Here is a 17,927-nt window from a genome sequence, read left to right on the forward strand (position 1 = left end):
TGGGACTAAATTAATCTTTTCCTGCTTGTGACCAAAGGTCTGAGGAGTGGGTGGTCTTCCAATGGTTTTATAAACAAAGTAGAATACAAACTACACAATAGGCTGGGGTGAGAAGAACAGTTATAAATAAGACTAGAGCAGGCCAAACATGTCACAGCGACACACAGTAGCCCTCCCAACAAGTTCACCTACAGTTCAGAGCTACCGAAATTCATGAAACAAATTAGCAGAAAGGCATGCTTTTTGTTCCAGTAAATTGTGTGTTATAGGTCATCAATTTTTCATACAAAGATTCATTCACCGAAGACAGACCGCACTTAGGGATGCAGACAAACACTTTGATAAAGCAATGTATTTAATAGCAGTCCTAGAAGACCGATTTTATTAATCAAAAAGCAAGCATTTGAGATAATGTACATAGCCACAATGTGATGCTCAGTGGCAGTGAACTGGTGGTGAACTCCCAGGGATGGCTACTGGGTGGTGCTCTGTCATGTTTTGATGAAATTAGTGGCCTATTCTACTCATTTTAATTTGACTTTTTAAAAAAAAGTTTTTAATAAATACACCATTAACAAACATATACGTACATACACACAAACATATCTACAAGAGCACTACAGTGGTGAGGCGCAGTTAACAATATTGGAAGACATGACCTACTATTCTACCTCTTGTTTACTAAATAAATCTAGCAAATTGGGTATGACTATTACAAAAGGAATCCACTAAAACACCCAACATTTACCACATCCAAACTGCAATTTCAAAGTGTACATGATATGGCATTTATATCGCACCTGTACACAAGTGTTTCTAGGCGCGACAAGACACAGGTGGAAACAAAGTGAGGACAAAATAACAATCTTACGAGGCCTTATGTCAGTAAAGTCGTGCAAGTGCAGGGAAGGGGAGAAGTTCCAGGGGGAGGGGAGTGGAAGGGGGAAGTGCAGTTAACTCACAAGTGCAGCCAGTGGGTGGCTCAGAGAAGTGACTGTAGGGTTGATCTCAAAGCGCTGTTAGGTTGAACGCCCTCGGGAACCGCAGTTCAAGTGGTAGAGAGAGAGAGTACCGTATGGTGCGTGGGCGCATTGGATGTGTGTGTGCAGCTGGTGTGGTTGTTGCATGATAGCTGCTTCTTAGCGGTAGGTGTGGTGCTGAGGAAATCAGTTGGATATAGTCAGTCTGGAGGGTGGACACCCAGACAGTTCTGGCTGCGTTAGGCCTGAGGAGACACTTATGCTAGCCGGTATGTGCTCAGCTAGCTGCGTTATTAGGATGAGGAGGTGTTCATGGGGTCATGTTAGTATGAGAACAGCTAGGCCAAATGTGACATAGCATAGCTGTGTTCTAGTTGAATGATGGTGTATAGGAGAGAGTAAGAAGCGCCTGTGGCCAAGCACGAGAGCCAGGACAGGGGGCGTACATTGCGGCATACGTAAAAAAAAAAAAAGTCAGGATGGATAGGGTAAACGTGATACAGAGAACCTGGGGATACAGGTACATAGCATATACATAGCATAAATGAGATACAGAGCTATATCCACGCCATCCGCTCTGTGCTTTCTACCCACTCCATCCGCTCTATCGTTCCGTTCCATCTTATTCCATCCATTTAATTTACTGTAACCGTTTCACTTAGTCTATCCATTTTACTTACACTATCTGTTATAGTCTATGTGTTCCATCGACTCCCTTTGCCCTTTTATTCTCTTTGTTCAAACAACCTTGGATTTCTGCTTATTGCGGCTATTCATTTCGTTTGCTCAAAGCGTCGATTCTTTAAAGGAAGAGCCACGTTTTCAGTAGTTTGTGGAAAGACAGGTGGTCTTCAGTGTGTCGAATGTGGGGTGGAAGCAAGATCCAAAGAGAGGGGGCCAAGGCTGAGAAAGATGATCCTCCTAACCGGACTGAGTTGGTGTTTGGTATTACTAAAAGGAGGGCAGAGCTTGATCTTAGAGTGTGCGGTGGGTGGTAGGGTCTTAGCTTGTCCTGTAGGAATAGAGGGCCGGTTTTATGCATTGCTCGGTGGGAGATGCATAAGGTTTTGAAAGTCACCCTTCATCCAACCGGGAGCCAGCGGAGAGTTCCAAGAGCTGGAGATGTGTGATCTCTTGGGTCAAGTGCTAGGAGCAATTTGGCTGCAGCGTTTTGTGCTCTTTGTAGTTTAATGAAGTGGTATGCTTGGACCCAGAGGTAGAGGGAGTTGGCATAGTCCAGTCTCGACATTACAATAGATTGGACGGCGGCGAGTCTGTTGGGAAAGGAGAGGTACGGAAAAATGCGTCCAAGAATGTTGAGATGGTAATAGCAGGACTTAAGAGACGTTGATTTGGCGAGAGAGGGTTAGGTCAGAGTCAAGAGTGCATCCAAGGTTTTTTACTGTGGTCTAGGTGGTGGGTGGATTGCCCATGGATGATGGCCATGGTAGAGGGTGGGGAGAAGCTTGGTGTTGCCGTACACCAGGATTTCGGTTTTAGTGAGGTTTAAGAGGAGGTGGTTTGTGGTCATCCAGCAATCAATTTCAAAGAGGCAGGTTGTGAGGTCGGGCTGACAGTTGGGGTTTGAGTTGAGGAGTTTTAGGATTAATTGGGTGTCATTGGCGTAGTTATAGCACAGGATATTGTGCAGGCTGATTATTCCTGGGAGGGTAGAGGTTGAACAGGAGGGCTGATAGGCAAGCAGCTTGTGGAACTCTTGACTGGTCAGGCGGCGGAAGCAAAGGTGGAGAGGAGAGTTATTTGTTTCCTATTGTTGAGGAAGGAGGCTATCCACTTGAGAGCTTTTCCATGGATTCCTAAGGAGCGCAGGCAGTCAAGGGGGATTGAGTGGTTGAAAGCAGCGAATAGGTCTAGAAGGATTAGCGCAGCACATCCCGCAGAGTCTGCAGTGTTCTTGAGGTCGTCCTAGATAGAGATCAGAGTGGTTTCGGTTCAGTGTCGAGGTCTGAAGCCTGATTGTGCAGGGTCAAGGAGATTGTTGGATTCGACAAAGGCATTTAGTTGGAGTATGTGGTTCGATCGATTAGTTTAGCAAGGAACCTAGTGTTTGAAATGGGGCGGTAGTTTTTGGGGTCGAGGGGGATCGAGGGATGGAAGAACATTACAACCTCGCAATAGCGAAATACTATTTCAAATACCATGACTGCCACTTGTCGCCAGCAGGTGTGCCAACAATGCCAGCGCAATGCAGGCATCACATCAGACACTGAAAAGAACCCTTGCACCCTCCATTACACCCTGCCATGCCCTTCATCCACTCCCCAGGAGTTTTTACATCACTTGTTCCCGGTCTACCCTAATAGAGGAATGTCGACCTTAAGATGTGTCCACCAAAATCTTATCTAATGGATGTCAACCAAATGACTACATACCCCATAGAGATGGCAGAAGGGTGCATTTCGGTTATTTGGGTGGGGAGACAAAAAAAGATCTAATAAAACACAAAGCTGTTTAGCAAAGCTGAAAAGTAAGGGATAAAGGCACAACACTATCAAACTGGAAATCAGACGGAAATGTACATAAAATAAATTGTTTTTGAAATCCACTATAAAACCTTATGCCCAACAGCATCTGAACCAGCCTAGGTCAAATGTGTAAGTAAGAGTGGAGGTTGTCCTTACCTCTTTGATCTGCTGGAGTTCAAATTTCATCGCCTCATGATCAGTCTCTAGATCGCCATACTTTTGCTTTAGGTCGGCATTCTCCTCCAGGACTTCAAGTCCATACTGCGCCGCCTGGACCTTTTCCTGCGTGGTCTCCTGAAGCTCGACAGAGAGGCGCTCCACTTCAGCTCTGAGGAGCACCACATCTCCAGAATCCATTACTATAGATGGATCTGCAAACAACTGGAGGGGAGGGCCTGCCAAAATCTTAAAAAAAATAAAAATTACAAAAAAAGAAAAGTTGCCATGTGTAAACTATTTGAAGTGCCCAGCTCATACTCTAGACAATTATATACGATGTGTACACAGTACCAAGGACCTCTGCCCCACCCCTGCACATTCGATACAACAGGTATTAACAAAGCCATTAGGTATGCCTGTATTTAATGTGAACTGCACCCAGGCATGCCCAAGCAGCCAGCCATCATATGCATAGGGACAGCTTTACATGCACTAGTGCTGCCTTCGCATCGGAGATGCATCCTCCACCGCCAACGTGCAGAAATACTCCCATTGGTAGACAGCCTTGCCTATGTACCGGCTTGTGTGCACCAAGTACCGCAATTTTATCTCCAGGAAAACCAGCTTCCATCTCAGGGAGTCAAATGCACGATTACTTCCATCATATAGCATGTTCCACCATCATGTATTTAGCTCCTGCGTCTACTCTAGGAGAGCCTGGCTAGCTTAAAACTAGGAGCTACTACATATGGCTCCCCAGGCCAATTTGTGCCTTTCAAAACATGCTTATGTCATTAACTGAGTGTTTTAGAATGTAAATTAAGAAGAATTAGGACACATTTAAAAACATTGTTCGTACTAATTAAAGTGTGCATCTTGCATCAAACTTAGATTTTCAGTGTCCTGTGTACTCGCTCCTGGTACCCTACCGGTAGCACCTGCCTCCTAGGTGAAGTCCGACAACCAGGAGCTGGTTTTAGCTCCCGTTGATCGAATCTTAATTTCGAACCGTGATGTTATAAGTCTTTTATACTGTGCACATCACCACTGAAGTGGTCTTAAAGGGCCAAGAACCAAGTCATATCTGCGTAAAGACAAATTGTGATCCCGCTTAGTGTGAAAGACAGATTGTGGTCTGTGGGGTGAAAGAAACTAGGTCAAGGAGAACGGGAAAGGGCAAGAGTGGGCAATTCAGGGAGACAAAGATACAGACTTAACTCACATGTAGGAAAAGAAAAAGGGTGTGTGAAAGTTCAGATGTATACTTTGGGGGGTTTTGACCAGAAGGAAATGTTATCAAGGGAAGATAAGTGATCTTCCCTTATTGGCAGAACCATATGGGAGGCAAGTACTAGTGCTTTGTGATATTACATTAACTCAGGTTGCAAATGTAAGATGGTCTAGAGATTTGTTCAAGAGTGCCTAGGAGTTGTGGTGGTGACTAAATCACAACGCTGAAGAGCTTGGCAAAGAACTTCCCCCAAGCCATTTACACCAAACTGATTTCGGGTGGTGAGGAGAGAGAATTATTGCTGCCCGTGTATGTAGTGAAATGGTAAAGAAGCAACTGAAATGCAGTGCAAGAGAATTAAAATCGAGGTAATGTTGTGAAATCGTGCATGGCAGGCTAGTTCAGTCAAAGGAGAACACTCTAGGAGAGCAACTTTCCATTACACCGCCTGTATGCAAAGAACATCTGGCACCTTAGGCACAAGTTCAGGCTTTCCAGTGCTGCCTCTGAATTTTCAACTGTAGCACAAGCACACAGGAGACCACCCTATTTAATCTCTAGGTCCCAGTGACAGGCTGGCTGCTGAAACAGGCCCTTGAAAACCTTTGGTCAAAACGAAACGACCCGTTTAAAATATGTTGCATGGTATAACTTAGTTTTCAAAAATTGATTAGCAGAGTTTGTGAATTAACATTTTCTTGATTAGCAAAAACTCCCATTTGATTAGCAATGTTTCACTATTTTTAATATTAATGGAAGTTTTTGAATCAAAACAGCATTTTAAGATATTAGTCAGACGGGGCATGGCCTGGCTGGATCCTAATGGAGGTCTAATCTTCGAGGCTACGAAGCCCTGAGTAGCTCGCCAGCCTGCTACATGCCGAAGATGGCCATAAACGAATTCAAGCATCGGAAACTTGTTGCTCAGCTGTAGACTTCATCTGAGACCCCCCTCCCCCTTGGAGCCTCGAATCATCCGGAATACAGCCCTGTCTGACTGGGACATGATCGGCAACCGCAAAGAAAATGGCTGATACAGCCTGGCATCGGAGGTGGAGCGCTGCAGGTGTGAGGGACACGTGGACCAAGAAGGAACCCCTGCCAGGAGCAGCGCAGACCCTCCCCCACTAAGAGCAACAAAGCAGTTGTTCCGGAGGCAGACCGCACCATCTGAATCCCCTGCCGAAATTGCAGGTACGAGTGGAGCACTGGGCACCAGAAGGCAGAGGAGCTCCTTAACCCTCATCCTGCTCAGGGGAGGGGGCAGGGGGTATTCCACCCCCTGGGGCTGTGGCGCACCCAACATGTACTGAATTAGGAGGCACAGGGACAAATTAGCACAGCAACCAGAGCCCTCCAAGGCAGACTACTACAGCACCAGAGTCATCAAGGATCACTGGGGCAGGGGTGGTAAAGCAGCCACGGGAGCCCCGTACGGGATAAAAGCAGCACTTGGAGCTACCTTGCAGGGAGTTGCCCCTGAGATCATACGGATTTGCACCACCTATAGCATGCTCACACACGGACGGACCGCCTTGGGACCCACATTTTCAGAAGTACCTTATTAAATTACCCAGGACCTAGAGAAAAGACAGTGAACAGATACCCCCCCAGCAAAGACACATTGCATAGAGGTTCTCCCTGGGAGCGATGACGTGCTGAGTGATTGCCCTGACCGCTCCTATCTAGTGAGAAGCTCAAAGCTATATAAATCAAGGGATACAGCATCAGAGAAGCCCTCAACTCCACCTCGGCCGTAAAGACATCAGCACATCCCTCATTTATGGGCAGGATGAAGACAGGCAAAGCAAAGGAAAAAACAGGGGCCTATCTCAGGAGACATGCTCCAACACCCGAATCCACCAGCAGACTTATCGCTGGCACTAGAGGAGTAAGCCCAGCCCGCCACTAAAGGGGACATCTTGCGCCTATTCCAGTCTCTGCAAAAAGAGATGGCATCAACGACAAAAGACCTAAAAAAGCTCTTTTCAAGAAATATTATTCACTGTACAGCAAAATTAATCTAAATTAGATGACTTGGAAACAACCTTCTGCAAACAAACACAATCTCATTATCAACTCGAGCAAAGGGTGGAAGCACTGGAATCCTACCGGCGTATGGCGGAAGAAAAACAAGAGGATGCTGAAAATCGTTCCCGCAGGAACAATGTACGAATAAGACGAGTGCCGAGGGACTTCCTAGACCGCGATCTAGAAGGGTGCGTTCAAGCTCTATTCCAAGAGATACTCTGAGACGAAATGGTAGATCTTACATTGGACCATACACAGCATGTTCACAGACAAAATCTCATCCCAGATGTCCTAATACGTGTTCAAAACCAACAACCTCATCTTTCAAAAGGCTAGAGCGATGGGTGACCTATTCTGAGGATCGGCTTTACGGCTGTTCCAAGATCTCTCCCAGGGAACAATACAATGCTGCAAACAAATGAAGCCATTGACCACTTGGCTCTCGGAAAAGGAGATTCTCTACAAATGGGGCTATCCGTTCCAGACCATGTTTCAAATGGATGGGTCCCAACACCAGTTTACATCACTTAAGGCAGCGGTGGGAACCCGGACGATCCCAGAAGCGGATATGCATGTGCCAGAAGAACAGCCTCGCACCTCCATGGTCACAATCAAAGTCAAGGAAGAGTAGACGCTGTGCCTGTAGGAGACCTTCAAATGGACAAAAGAGAAAGAAGCAGGGACGAAAAAGCACCACACTGGCTTGGAGACATAATTCAATTTAGCTTGTCCAGGAGCAATACCGTGACTTTGGGGGTTCAGGTACTCTGAAACCATGATACCAAGGAGCTGCATACCAATGGAAATAATTAGACGGAAGCAGGTGGACTACTTTTGCAACCATTTATATTCATAGGGGCAATAGGAACACGTGCCCTTATTCAAGCAGAGTGCTCGACATTGACCCCGCACAGGGTTGTTTTAGTTTTGTTTTTCTTGATTATCTTTTTTTTTTTTGTGTGGCCATACGTCCAGAAAAGTAGCAGGAAGTATCAAGAGTGGAAATATTGTACAACATCCTAGTGAGGGGAGCTGGTATAATGGGGTCAAGGTATGCACCTGTTTTTGTCTGCGCAAACAGCTCCTATGTGCTGGAATAGATTGCTAGCCACACATGGTATGGTTATAGATCATGGCGGATATAAAAATTGTATCCATAAATGTCCAGGGGCTCAACTAACAGAGGAAACGGAAAGGAGTCCTCTCGAAATTAATAGAGCTCAAGACAGACATTGCTCTTCAAGAGACTCGTTGAGCCGAGATAAGGCTAGGATGAGATCACGCTAGTTCCCACATCAGTACTTCGCCTCCTCAGCTACCAAGAAAGCCGGGGAGGCTATCTTAATAGTGAAATCCTTATATTTGGAGCGTGTGAAAATGGTAAAGGACGTCATGGGCAGATATATAGGGGTTGTATTGCACATAACAGCAAAAGACCTTACAATAGTGTAAGTGTATGGCCCCAATCAACAAGCCCAATTCTATACAGACTTATTTCCTCAAATATCACAATTCCAACAGGGGGAGCTAGTAATGGGAGGGGATTTCAACATGGTACTGGATAAGTGGGGCCCAAAGTCCTAAGCTGAGTCAGCGAGAGCACCCCCCCCCCTTTCAAACAGGCAATGGCTGACTTGAACCTGGTTGACGCGTGGTGGAACATTCACCCTCAACATTGGGACTATTCCCATTTCTCGCATGTGTACCATACCTATTCCACAACTGATTTCTTGACATTGCACTCCTTAATGCCTGGGATCTCAGCAGCCACTATAGAAGTAGCGTTATTATCAGACCATTCTCCCATCACAGTACATTTAGATGGGTATGGCCTGGGAGGTAGATAATCCATGGGATGGAGGCTGGAAGATTCACTACTCACTGATCCAGCCATATGTTCTGACATTAAAAAAAACAGATCACACAGTACTTTCAAGAAATCATCCCAGGGAAAGTGCCCATCTCAGTGGTGTAGGAGGCTCGCAAGCCCACTTTACGGGGATAACTGATCAGTAGAGCCACAGCCTGTAAAAAGCTACTATCCACCCAGAGAGTTCAGGCTGAGGAAAGGGTGACCAAATGGGAATCTCAATACAAGCGCGATGGGGCCAGGAAAACATTGGCAGCTCCAGGTAGCCAGAGCAGAGTTGAAGGTATTGTGGCTGGGGGGGGGGGGTGGGGGGGAATCTCTCGTATAAATCAATCCCTACAAAGCCCTTCTACTTTAGCATCTCCAATAAAGCATCCCGCGCACACGGAAGTACAGGAAAGTGCGCCGTTGGCTGTTGGAAAAGCTTACTTTGAACTTGTCCGCTGTCACGGACCTTCAGCCTGCAAGGACTCTCTCTGCCGCTCAGCGGGACTATCGCGGAGCGGACGTCCTTCGTGGTAACACGGAAGTTGCCTGATTCAACTCAGTGATGTAAATATAGAAATTGACTTTAGCGCTTTTTATTGGAGTAATAACGTTTAGTGTCATACCTATTCCTCAGTGTACGCGCTAAACTCTCCCCTTTTCACTTGATTTCAGCTTCTAATTGATTGGGCCAGCGCTCTAAATCCCGCCCTTCACCACGCCCCCTCAATTTCAAATACAGTGTGTGCAGCGCACCCATGCGCGCGCACACGAAGTACAGGAAAGTACACCGTTGGCTGTTCGCTGCTTCGGTGATGGTGTTGTGACGTTATGTGTTCGCTTACTTATATTCCTAACTTGCCCTGTGGTTAGAATAGGGGAAATTGAATAGGTTTATAAGCAAAATATTGCACAGTGGGTTGTTTCTCTTGCTTTATTTTTGCACCGTGTTTTTCCAAGTACTTGCTTGCGTGCACGTACGTTTGCGCAAGTTCTCATTCTATCAAGCTAAAATCACTAACCACTCACTTACCCCCAATAATGTGAGCTTGAGTACCCAACTCTTGGAAACCCCACAATATTTTTTGGTCATGGCTGCTGGACTGCGGATTAAATGCAACGAATCGGGTACTATGGCATTCACATCTACCAGTATCGATTCGCTTGTCTGCCATGGCCGTACATCTTATAGCGAACCTGCTGTATTGGAAGCAATGACCTCATGTACTCCTGGAGAGGTCAATGCCTGGCCAAGTCTGCCACCACATGTGGTGGTGATGCATGCCAATGAAATTAGTTAATCATCAACCCCTTTTTCTGCACCCAACCTTGGTTATAGGAAGACTAACAGCTCCGTAGTTTTGCCCCCTAGATGTAGTATACGGAAGCTGTTCTGAATACCCATTGTCCAACTTACCTCCCAATGACCATCACGACCTTATTATAAAAAATATGGTTGCCCTAGATGACCAGGTGTCTCGTGCGTGGCACGCTAACTCCGCTTGTCTATGGCCCTTAAAAAAAGACTCACATTATACATTCTCAATTACTGTGCGATCAAAGTTTTGCAAATGAGCCCGATAGACACTGCCACCAGGATATTAATTATTAATTGCCGCCACGGCGTCTCTCATATTCCTCTGATTCGGCAGATGTCTTTATTAGGCCCTCCCAAATCGACCCTCCAGAGGGTCTCATCGATACTGGTGAGAAAGACTTGCGATCTCCATGTATCTTTCCAGTGATCATTAAAATACTTGATCTACTGGATAAGGGTCATGATTTGACCCATTTAGAATTGAAGGAGGTAAAAGGTACTTTGCATCATCTATGTTCCCAAATGGACAAGATAGAAGGGTTCATTATTGCTGCTGACACTATACGATCTATCAACAGTCAGCCCACATACTCTGCCCCTGCCCAACTCGAAAAAGGTACCCCAATCCTGTGACGAGGTAGGTTCTCTTCTTACCCAGCCGCCAGGTATCCCCCTTGCCCCTTCGCCGTGCAATTGCACTTGTGAAATAAAAACTCAAAGCTTCAGTAGAGGCAATGAATCTCATAATTACTTCTCAACTAGCCAAGCTAGTTCATCCAGCTGACTGTCCGGACAGTCCTTTGACTTTAGTGAAGGTACTCAATGAACAGCAGCTGAAAGAACAGGAATGCTCCAACTCTGAAGAGAATTTCTCTTCATGTCGCGCCGTGCAATAAAAGACGCATTTAAGAGCAATGAAAAGAAATGCTAAGAGGAGAAAGGAAGCCATGGCCAAAAAGTCCACTAACAATGTGGCCAATAATTCTGTATCACTGATACCTGATGGCTCTCAGATTTCTGAACAATTAACGGTGATAGTAATTTCTGATGAGGCAAGTATTGATTTACAGCAACTTTCAAAAGCAAGTCAGGAGGCACTCATACCGACCCCAAGATCTAAACCAAAAACGCAATCAAGAAACAAAAAGATTGAATCCACTTCTAAAAATCTATTGGAATCTGCGAAATTGACAAATATCAAGTCCGCCCCTGCTGATTTCTGTCAAAAGCCCTCTGGTCATTGCCGAATCACGAGCAATCGGAATAGAGGCTAAAGTGACTGAAGAGACTTTTCCAAATGTTAAATTGAACTTGAATAGCTATTTTCCGATCGCGGGAAGAAGCTGTACGACTAGGAAAGATGTCATTCTTGAACAATCCATCTCTAACAATGACTTAAAAAATCAACAATGATTCCAACTCGCTCATGAGAAAATCATAGTTCTGTGTGCACTGAGCCACCATGTTGTCCAGGGACCTCATTTAAAAAAAAAAAAAAAAATAGATTAGTAATAGCCACTCTTCAAATATGGTAAACGGTAAGGACAAAATTAGACATTGAATCTGATCAATGTAATGTTAAACCTTCAAGAACGACAAATGGCAAGGATAAGGTTCTCGCTCTAGCCAATGAGTCGAAAATTGGACAGTCTGATAGTGAGGTGATAAAAAATACTTTTGCTCCCAACCATATTTCCATACATGGTCCTGCGCTTAGCAGATCTGTCCCCGAGATCGACACCAAGGACCTAGTGAAGTCCCATCAGGACCCACTTGAAATATTGAAGAAAGCTTTTGAGGATGGCTCGTTGAGTGTTGAAACACTAACAAAGGTGTTACCAACTCTTCCATCGAAGATGATCAGGGAGGAAAGATTGCCTCCCCCTCGAATCGAACAGAAAAGCTCTATGAACTTGCATCATGAAATACTTGAAACTTTGAAAAAGGCTTTATATGATGGTGCTCTGAATGTTGAAACACCAAGCAACGCGTTACCAGCACCCACATCGCAGATGAGGGTGGAAGCCATTGTCCCTTCTCGAATTGAAGAGAAAAATCTTGAGAATCCACCAGAGGCAGACAAAAAACTCTTATTGGCCTTGGATCTCGACTGCTGTGAAGCGCATTAATCGATCTTTTACCCTGTCCCTATTCTCACAAATTCCTCAATTGAGATTGGTTAAATCTGAGGACATCTTGAGTGTATCCATAGCCCAGACTGACCACTGTAGAGCTATATGTTATCTGAGCTCCGAGACTATTTTGAAGTTTCTTTGGTTTAACCGTGATGAGCTTAAAAATCAAGGACTGAACCTAGCCACTTTTGAACTAGAATCAACAGCCAAAAATTTCTTAGCTTATATTGACCCTGCTGTTGCTGTGATAGCGGCGAGTGGCGAACTTGCTAAACAAAAAAAAAAAAACAGAAAACACAACTAGTGCTGATGGTGACTTGCATGCGCTACTAACCCATGTAACTACCACAAAAGGTATTCCATGGCTTGAACCAATGATTACTGCCATCTTGGGGTCTAAACTTTCCTCTACTACCTCATAGCATCCCGAAAATACTCTTCTCAAAGTTCTCATATGGAACACATGTGGCTACGCTAAGTTCATGGGTTGGCACTCAGCACTATTGCTTGAGAACCAACCAACGATTCTAATACTACAGGAAACAATGAAATTGGCTTTCTTTTCCATACAGGGGTTTTCTACGTATTGTATGCTTGCAAAGAGGTCTCTTCAAGGCCGACTAAGTGGTGGCCTTGTAATTGCCATCAATTACTCAGTCAATCTACAGTCAAAGAGGGTATGGGAATCAGAGAGCTTACTGGGTGTACTAGTGGAGATTAACTCGTCGAATTAATCTCCAATGCTAATAATTTCTCTATACTGGAATCCTGCCGGCATCTCAATTGATGCAATGCTGGATGAACTTGATGACTGTTTAGAAAATATATCCAGTAAATATCAAGCTTTAGAAATCATTATCGGTGGTGAGTTCAATTGCGATTGTAGGGACCTGAGCGAGTGAGGATCACTAAAATCTTCCCATCCATCACGTGGAAGGGATGCGAAATGCAGAGAGTTATTAGGTGATTGGGATATGGACATGGTTGCAAGCGACGATATGAAGTTGCAAATTACATGGTCTCGAGGATCTAAATCGACGATTGACTTCATATTCGTTACTCGAACCCTTTCCACTCTCATATCACCTTTGAAATGCAGTCGCATATTATCTAGTGACCACGCACGGATTTCCTGTAATCTGAAACTGGAATGTGAACCATTAGCCATTGAGCCAGCCTTGGCACTAGTAGAGATTGATCACCCTCAAGTTTCCATTAGATGGAGTCAGGGTTTGTGCCAGCAATTTGTTAAGCATATCGCACAAAATACGATCAATAGGTCCTCCTAATACCAAAATTGAAATCTGATTGTTATTCCGAAGTGATCAATAATGCCCTTAGCCTTTTTAGCAAAAGGTAGATTAAGAGAGACCATCATCACCCGTTTGACTCTACTTGCAAGCTCCTAAAAAGAGAGAAAAATAAGGCACTACTTCAGGCCTAGGAGTTTTGCAATGTCGGATTATGCGGTTACAAATCCAGAAGGTATTTCAAGGGGAATCTCAAACATGCTTGCATCCTTAAATATAATAGAGAGAATTGTGACCTTCTAAGAGCCATTTCATCATACGATTCTCGAATAATATGGCGTACTATCAAAAGCGACGACAAAAGCATTGTACTGGCCACATCTTTCTGTATATTTGACCGAGTATGGTATGACTAACAGCAAAATTTCACATTCCAACGAAATTTGAGTCTGTGCCAAATGTACAGCTGTGTTACAGCAGGATCGCCCGTTTGGAATGGTCACTGGAAGATCTTAAATGGGCAATCTCGAAAATGTTTACTCTAAATCAGCAGGCCCCGATGGCCTTCCACCTTGCCTTTATAAAGCTGATCCTGAGTTTTGGGTGGGAATTTTGAAAACTAAATTCGATTCCATCATTAGTACTGGTTATATTCCCCTTCATGGATTTCAGCGAATATTGTTCCAATATTCAAAAAGGGCGATCCTTCTCTTCCATAGAATTATAGGCCGATCTCTGAGACGGATGCGAAACAGTTTGCAATTCTCCTCTTACATGATCTCGAAAATTCATCGAGGAAAACAACCTCTACTCAAAATACCAAACAGGTTTTAGGAAGGGTATGAGTACCTCATTGAAAGCTGCTATTATGTCTCATATGATCGCTGGCACCAAGGGAAATAATTCTTACTCTGTCTATATAGCCATGATAGATAGGTCATCGGCTTTTGATAACGTGGTACAAAATCTTTTGTGGAATAAAGTGAGGACCATGGGAATCCCTACAGTATTACTCTATTGGTTCATTAAACTCCATACTAACACCTCCTACAAAATAAAAATTTCTGCATACGACAGAACTACTGAGCCAATCAGAACATTGATTGGTCTTAAGCAAGGCTGCAATCTAGCGGCAACTTTTTCTGACCTTGATAAGAATGGGAACATAGCAATCTGTTCCCTGTTAAAATTGGCTCATTACGGATTAAATGGATTGCGTTTGCAGATGATATTGTCTTTGACCCTACGCCGGCCGGGTTGCAAACAAAGCTGTTACTTTGAGGAATTTTCAGTTGCACACAATCTGACTCCAAATCCTGCAAAAACTGCCATTTTGAAATTTGGCACTAAACAAAATAGTAAGGGATACCAATAGGAGATTATGAAAACTCAAATCCCAAGCACATCCAGTGCGATCTATTTGGGGTACAATCTCACTGCCCAAAATTAAATTAAAGCATGGACAGATTTGATTAAAAATAAGACACACCCCCTACTGTCCCAACTAAAAAGGATCTATTCAAAATATTGCAAATTTTCATTAACACCTATGATTGATTTTTTGACGTTAAAAATAGAAAGTGTCATTTTGTATTCCTTGGATATGTGCCTATGTGACATGAGTGCAATCCTAGACTCCACACAGGGTTCATTGATAAAATCTGCTATGCACCTCCAAATGTCCATACCAAATGCAGTAATACGCCATGAGTTAGGGTTGGTTGCATTATCTGGACGCTGGAAATGGCGACAAGTGTCTGGCTATGTAAAAATCCATTTCCCTCCAAAGAATTCATTATGCGAAGACCTGAAAAGTATGTTGGACTCTTCCACTTCCTTTACCAAATACCATCTTAATATGCAACATCTTTTGAATTCTTTATGCATTAATATTGAAGATGTCCATCATCGTCCAGGTTTTGCCAAAAAGAAGCTCTTTGAACAGGATTGGCTGCTTACAATAGAAAGAATATCCACGTATAAAATGTACAAAGAGTATGGTGCATTTCTCAAACAACGCATTCCTAGATTCGATCAGGTTGTTTTATTTCCATGTAACCACACCAGACAAGCGTACATATGGTACAGACTGAACTTATATCACACTAGGGAAAGAACTGTAAATTGGATCAACAAAGGGGAATCTAATGAAATTAAATGTCGTTTCCCCTCATGTAACGAGCCCATTGAGACCATGAAACACCTCATTCTTGAGTGTCCACACTTTAAATCAATGAGGACCAACCGACTCTTGAAATCTGCAAATATTGACTATGAAGACGGTCTGCAATTTCTTTGGTTATGAATGATGCAAGGCACACAAACCCCTGGTATTTGAATTGGTTAGTCTGTGCAAGCATATTGAAAAAGAGCTTCTTAGTTTTAAGAATTAGAGGATATAAAGTGTCAGATGCGATATCCTCCATCTTAAATTGTGTTATAATAGGATGTAAAGTTTATATGTAAATATGTTATTGTTCTTTTAAATTTTATTTTGTAAAGGTTCTACATTTTGTATCTGAACCATAAACAAATTAAAAAAAAAAAAACGCATCCCGAATGCTAGCCTACAAACTTAAAGCACAGCAAAATAGTACGGTAATAGGGGGCCCTACAAGACAGTAGCAGTCCGTTACTGTCTTGTAGGATTCGATCACAATTCTATTCTGAGATAGTCGCAGCATACACATCCGCAATCCCACAACAGGAAGCCTTCATTCGAGAAGCTCAGCTCCCCCAGGTCACGGACGAACAGAGACAGGCTCTGGACGCACCGATTGCAATCAGCAGTTCTCTCCCCTTAAACGGCAACCTGGTTTAAATTCCTTTGCAGAAAATGGGCACGATCACACCTACTATGGGGGAAAATCAAACCAGACATTGCTTACTAACCCCGATAAAGACCCTACCCCTGTGCTCATCCTTCCAGCCGATAGCAGTCCCCAACTAAGATTCTCAAATCTATTCAAAGGTGCTGGCCACAAGATTGGCCCAGGTCTACCGGACTGGTGGTGGCAGATCAAACAGGGTTCATACCTAGGCGGCAAGCGCATGACAACATCCGGCGTACATAGACATCTCAGCCTGTGTGCAAAAAAACACTAGCGAGCAATGGCCCTACTCTCAATTGACGCTGAGAACGTGTTTGATCCTGTTGATTTGTATATCTGTTGAAGGTCCTGGAGGGGTTCGGGCTAGGCCAGCGTTTCCGCAAATTGCTACTGGCCAACTTTGTATTACCATCTACGAAGATTTAATTAAATGGGATACTTGCCAACCCAGTGCACTTATGGTACCCGGCAAGGGTGCCCGATGTCCCCATTATTGTTTTGCCATGTCTATGGAACCTTGGTGAGCTCATCCGGTGGCATTAAAGGGTTTGAAATAGCGGGTCACCACCACAAGCTAGCCCTACATGCAGATGACCTTTTACAATGAGGACTCCCGAACTACACTAGAGCACATCATTACGCTACTGGAACGATTCCGCAAGGTCTTGGGCGTTAAAATTAACCTAACAAAATCAACTATATTACGGAGCCACCAGAAACTGTTGAACAGCTGGAAAGATGTCCCTTTCTCATGGGTCCCACAAACCTTAAAATACCTAGGCGTGAACCCGACAGATAAATAAGTCAACCTTTACAAAGCTAATAGCATCCCACTATTTGGTAGAATCAAGAAATAAGTTGGGGTGGTTCGGAATTCTCCTGGTTTGGGAAGACGACAGCTGTCAAGATGACTAACAAGTTTGCTGTATGTCTTTGGATACTAGAAACACCCCTGAAGGATCTGCAATCGCAGATATTTAGCTTTATATGGTCCCGGAAAAGGCTGAGAGTAGCCAGACATAAATTGATGGTGCCTAAAATAGCAGGGGGGGCTAGCGGTACTGGTTATTGAAAGCCAGCTCGCACTGGTTTTGGAGAGCCAGAAGGCGTCCCAAACACAGGAAACTAAACATTGGGTGAACATTGAGCAAGTCGTCACAGGAACCCCTCTACATGAGGCATGCTGGGTCTCGCCCAAAATGTGTAAGATCGGGGTGCAGGGTCTCCCAACCTTAATGCCAGGTTGGAATACTGGGACAAAGCGGCGCGTAAATATAAGGGGACAACATTTCCCCTCGCCTAAAACAGGACTGTGGGGTAATAGGGAATTCCCCTGGCCGATCTTCATCACCCCTCCCCATCAACCCCCCCGCACCCCACCCCCCCCCCCCCCCCCCCACCCCCAAGGTTGGACAAGGGAAGATTCACACTATTCACACACTGGAAAGAAAGGGGCCTACATATGCTGGACTAGTTCCATCCGCTCACGTTTGAGGAGTGCAGACAGGCCTACAAGGTGGGGGAGAGGGATAGGTTAGAGCATCTGCAGCTACACCAATGGGCCACCCAACCAGGAGTAGCTCTCCTGGGGAAAACGCACGACTACTGCATTTGAGGATTTGTTTCTTGGGGATTCTCCAACTCCTCCGCC

General features: G+C 44.4%; 1 protein-coding gene across 1 annotated transcript in view; it reads right to left on the reverse strand.

Annotated features, from left to right (window-relative positions):
• LOC138567330 (protein bicaudal D homolog 2-like) overlaps positions 1 to 17,927 on the reverse strand; it is an 801,546-nt gene that overhangs the window by 749,711 nt on the left and 33,908 nt on the right. The window contains exon 2 of the mRNA XM_069645428.1: positions 3,623 to 3,871. Within this exon, the coding sequence (XP_069501529.1) occupies positions 3,623 to 3,823 (201 nt within the window). The 5' untranslated portion in view covers positions 3,824 to 3,871. The remainder of the gene's footprint in view (positions 1 to 3,622; positions 3,872 to 17,927) is intronic.

The sequence above is a fragment of the Ambystoma mexicanum genome, chromosome 2p (assembly GCF_040938575.1).
Source record: "Ambystoma mexicanum isolate Mex_15411 chromosome 2p, UKY_AmexF1_1, whole genome shotgun sequence".
Lineage (NCBI taxonomy): Eukaryota > Metazoa > Chordata > Amphibia > Caudata > Ambystomatidae > Ambystoma > Ambystoma mexicanum.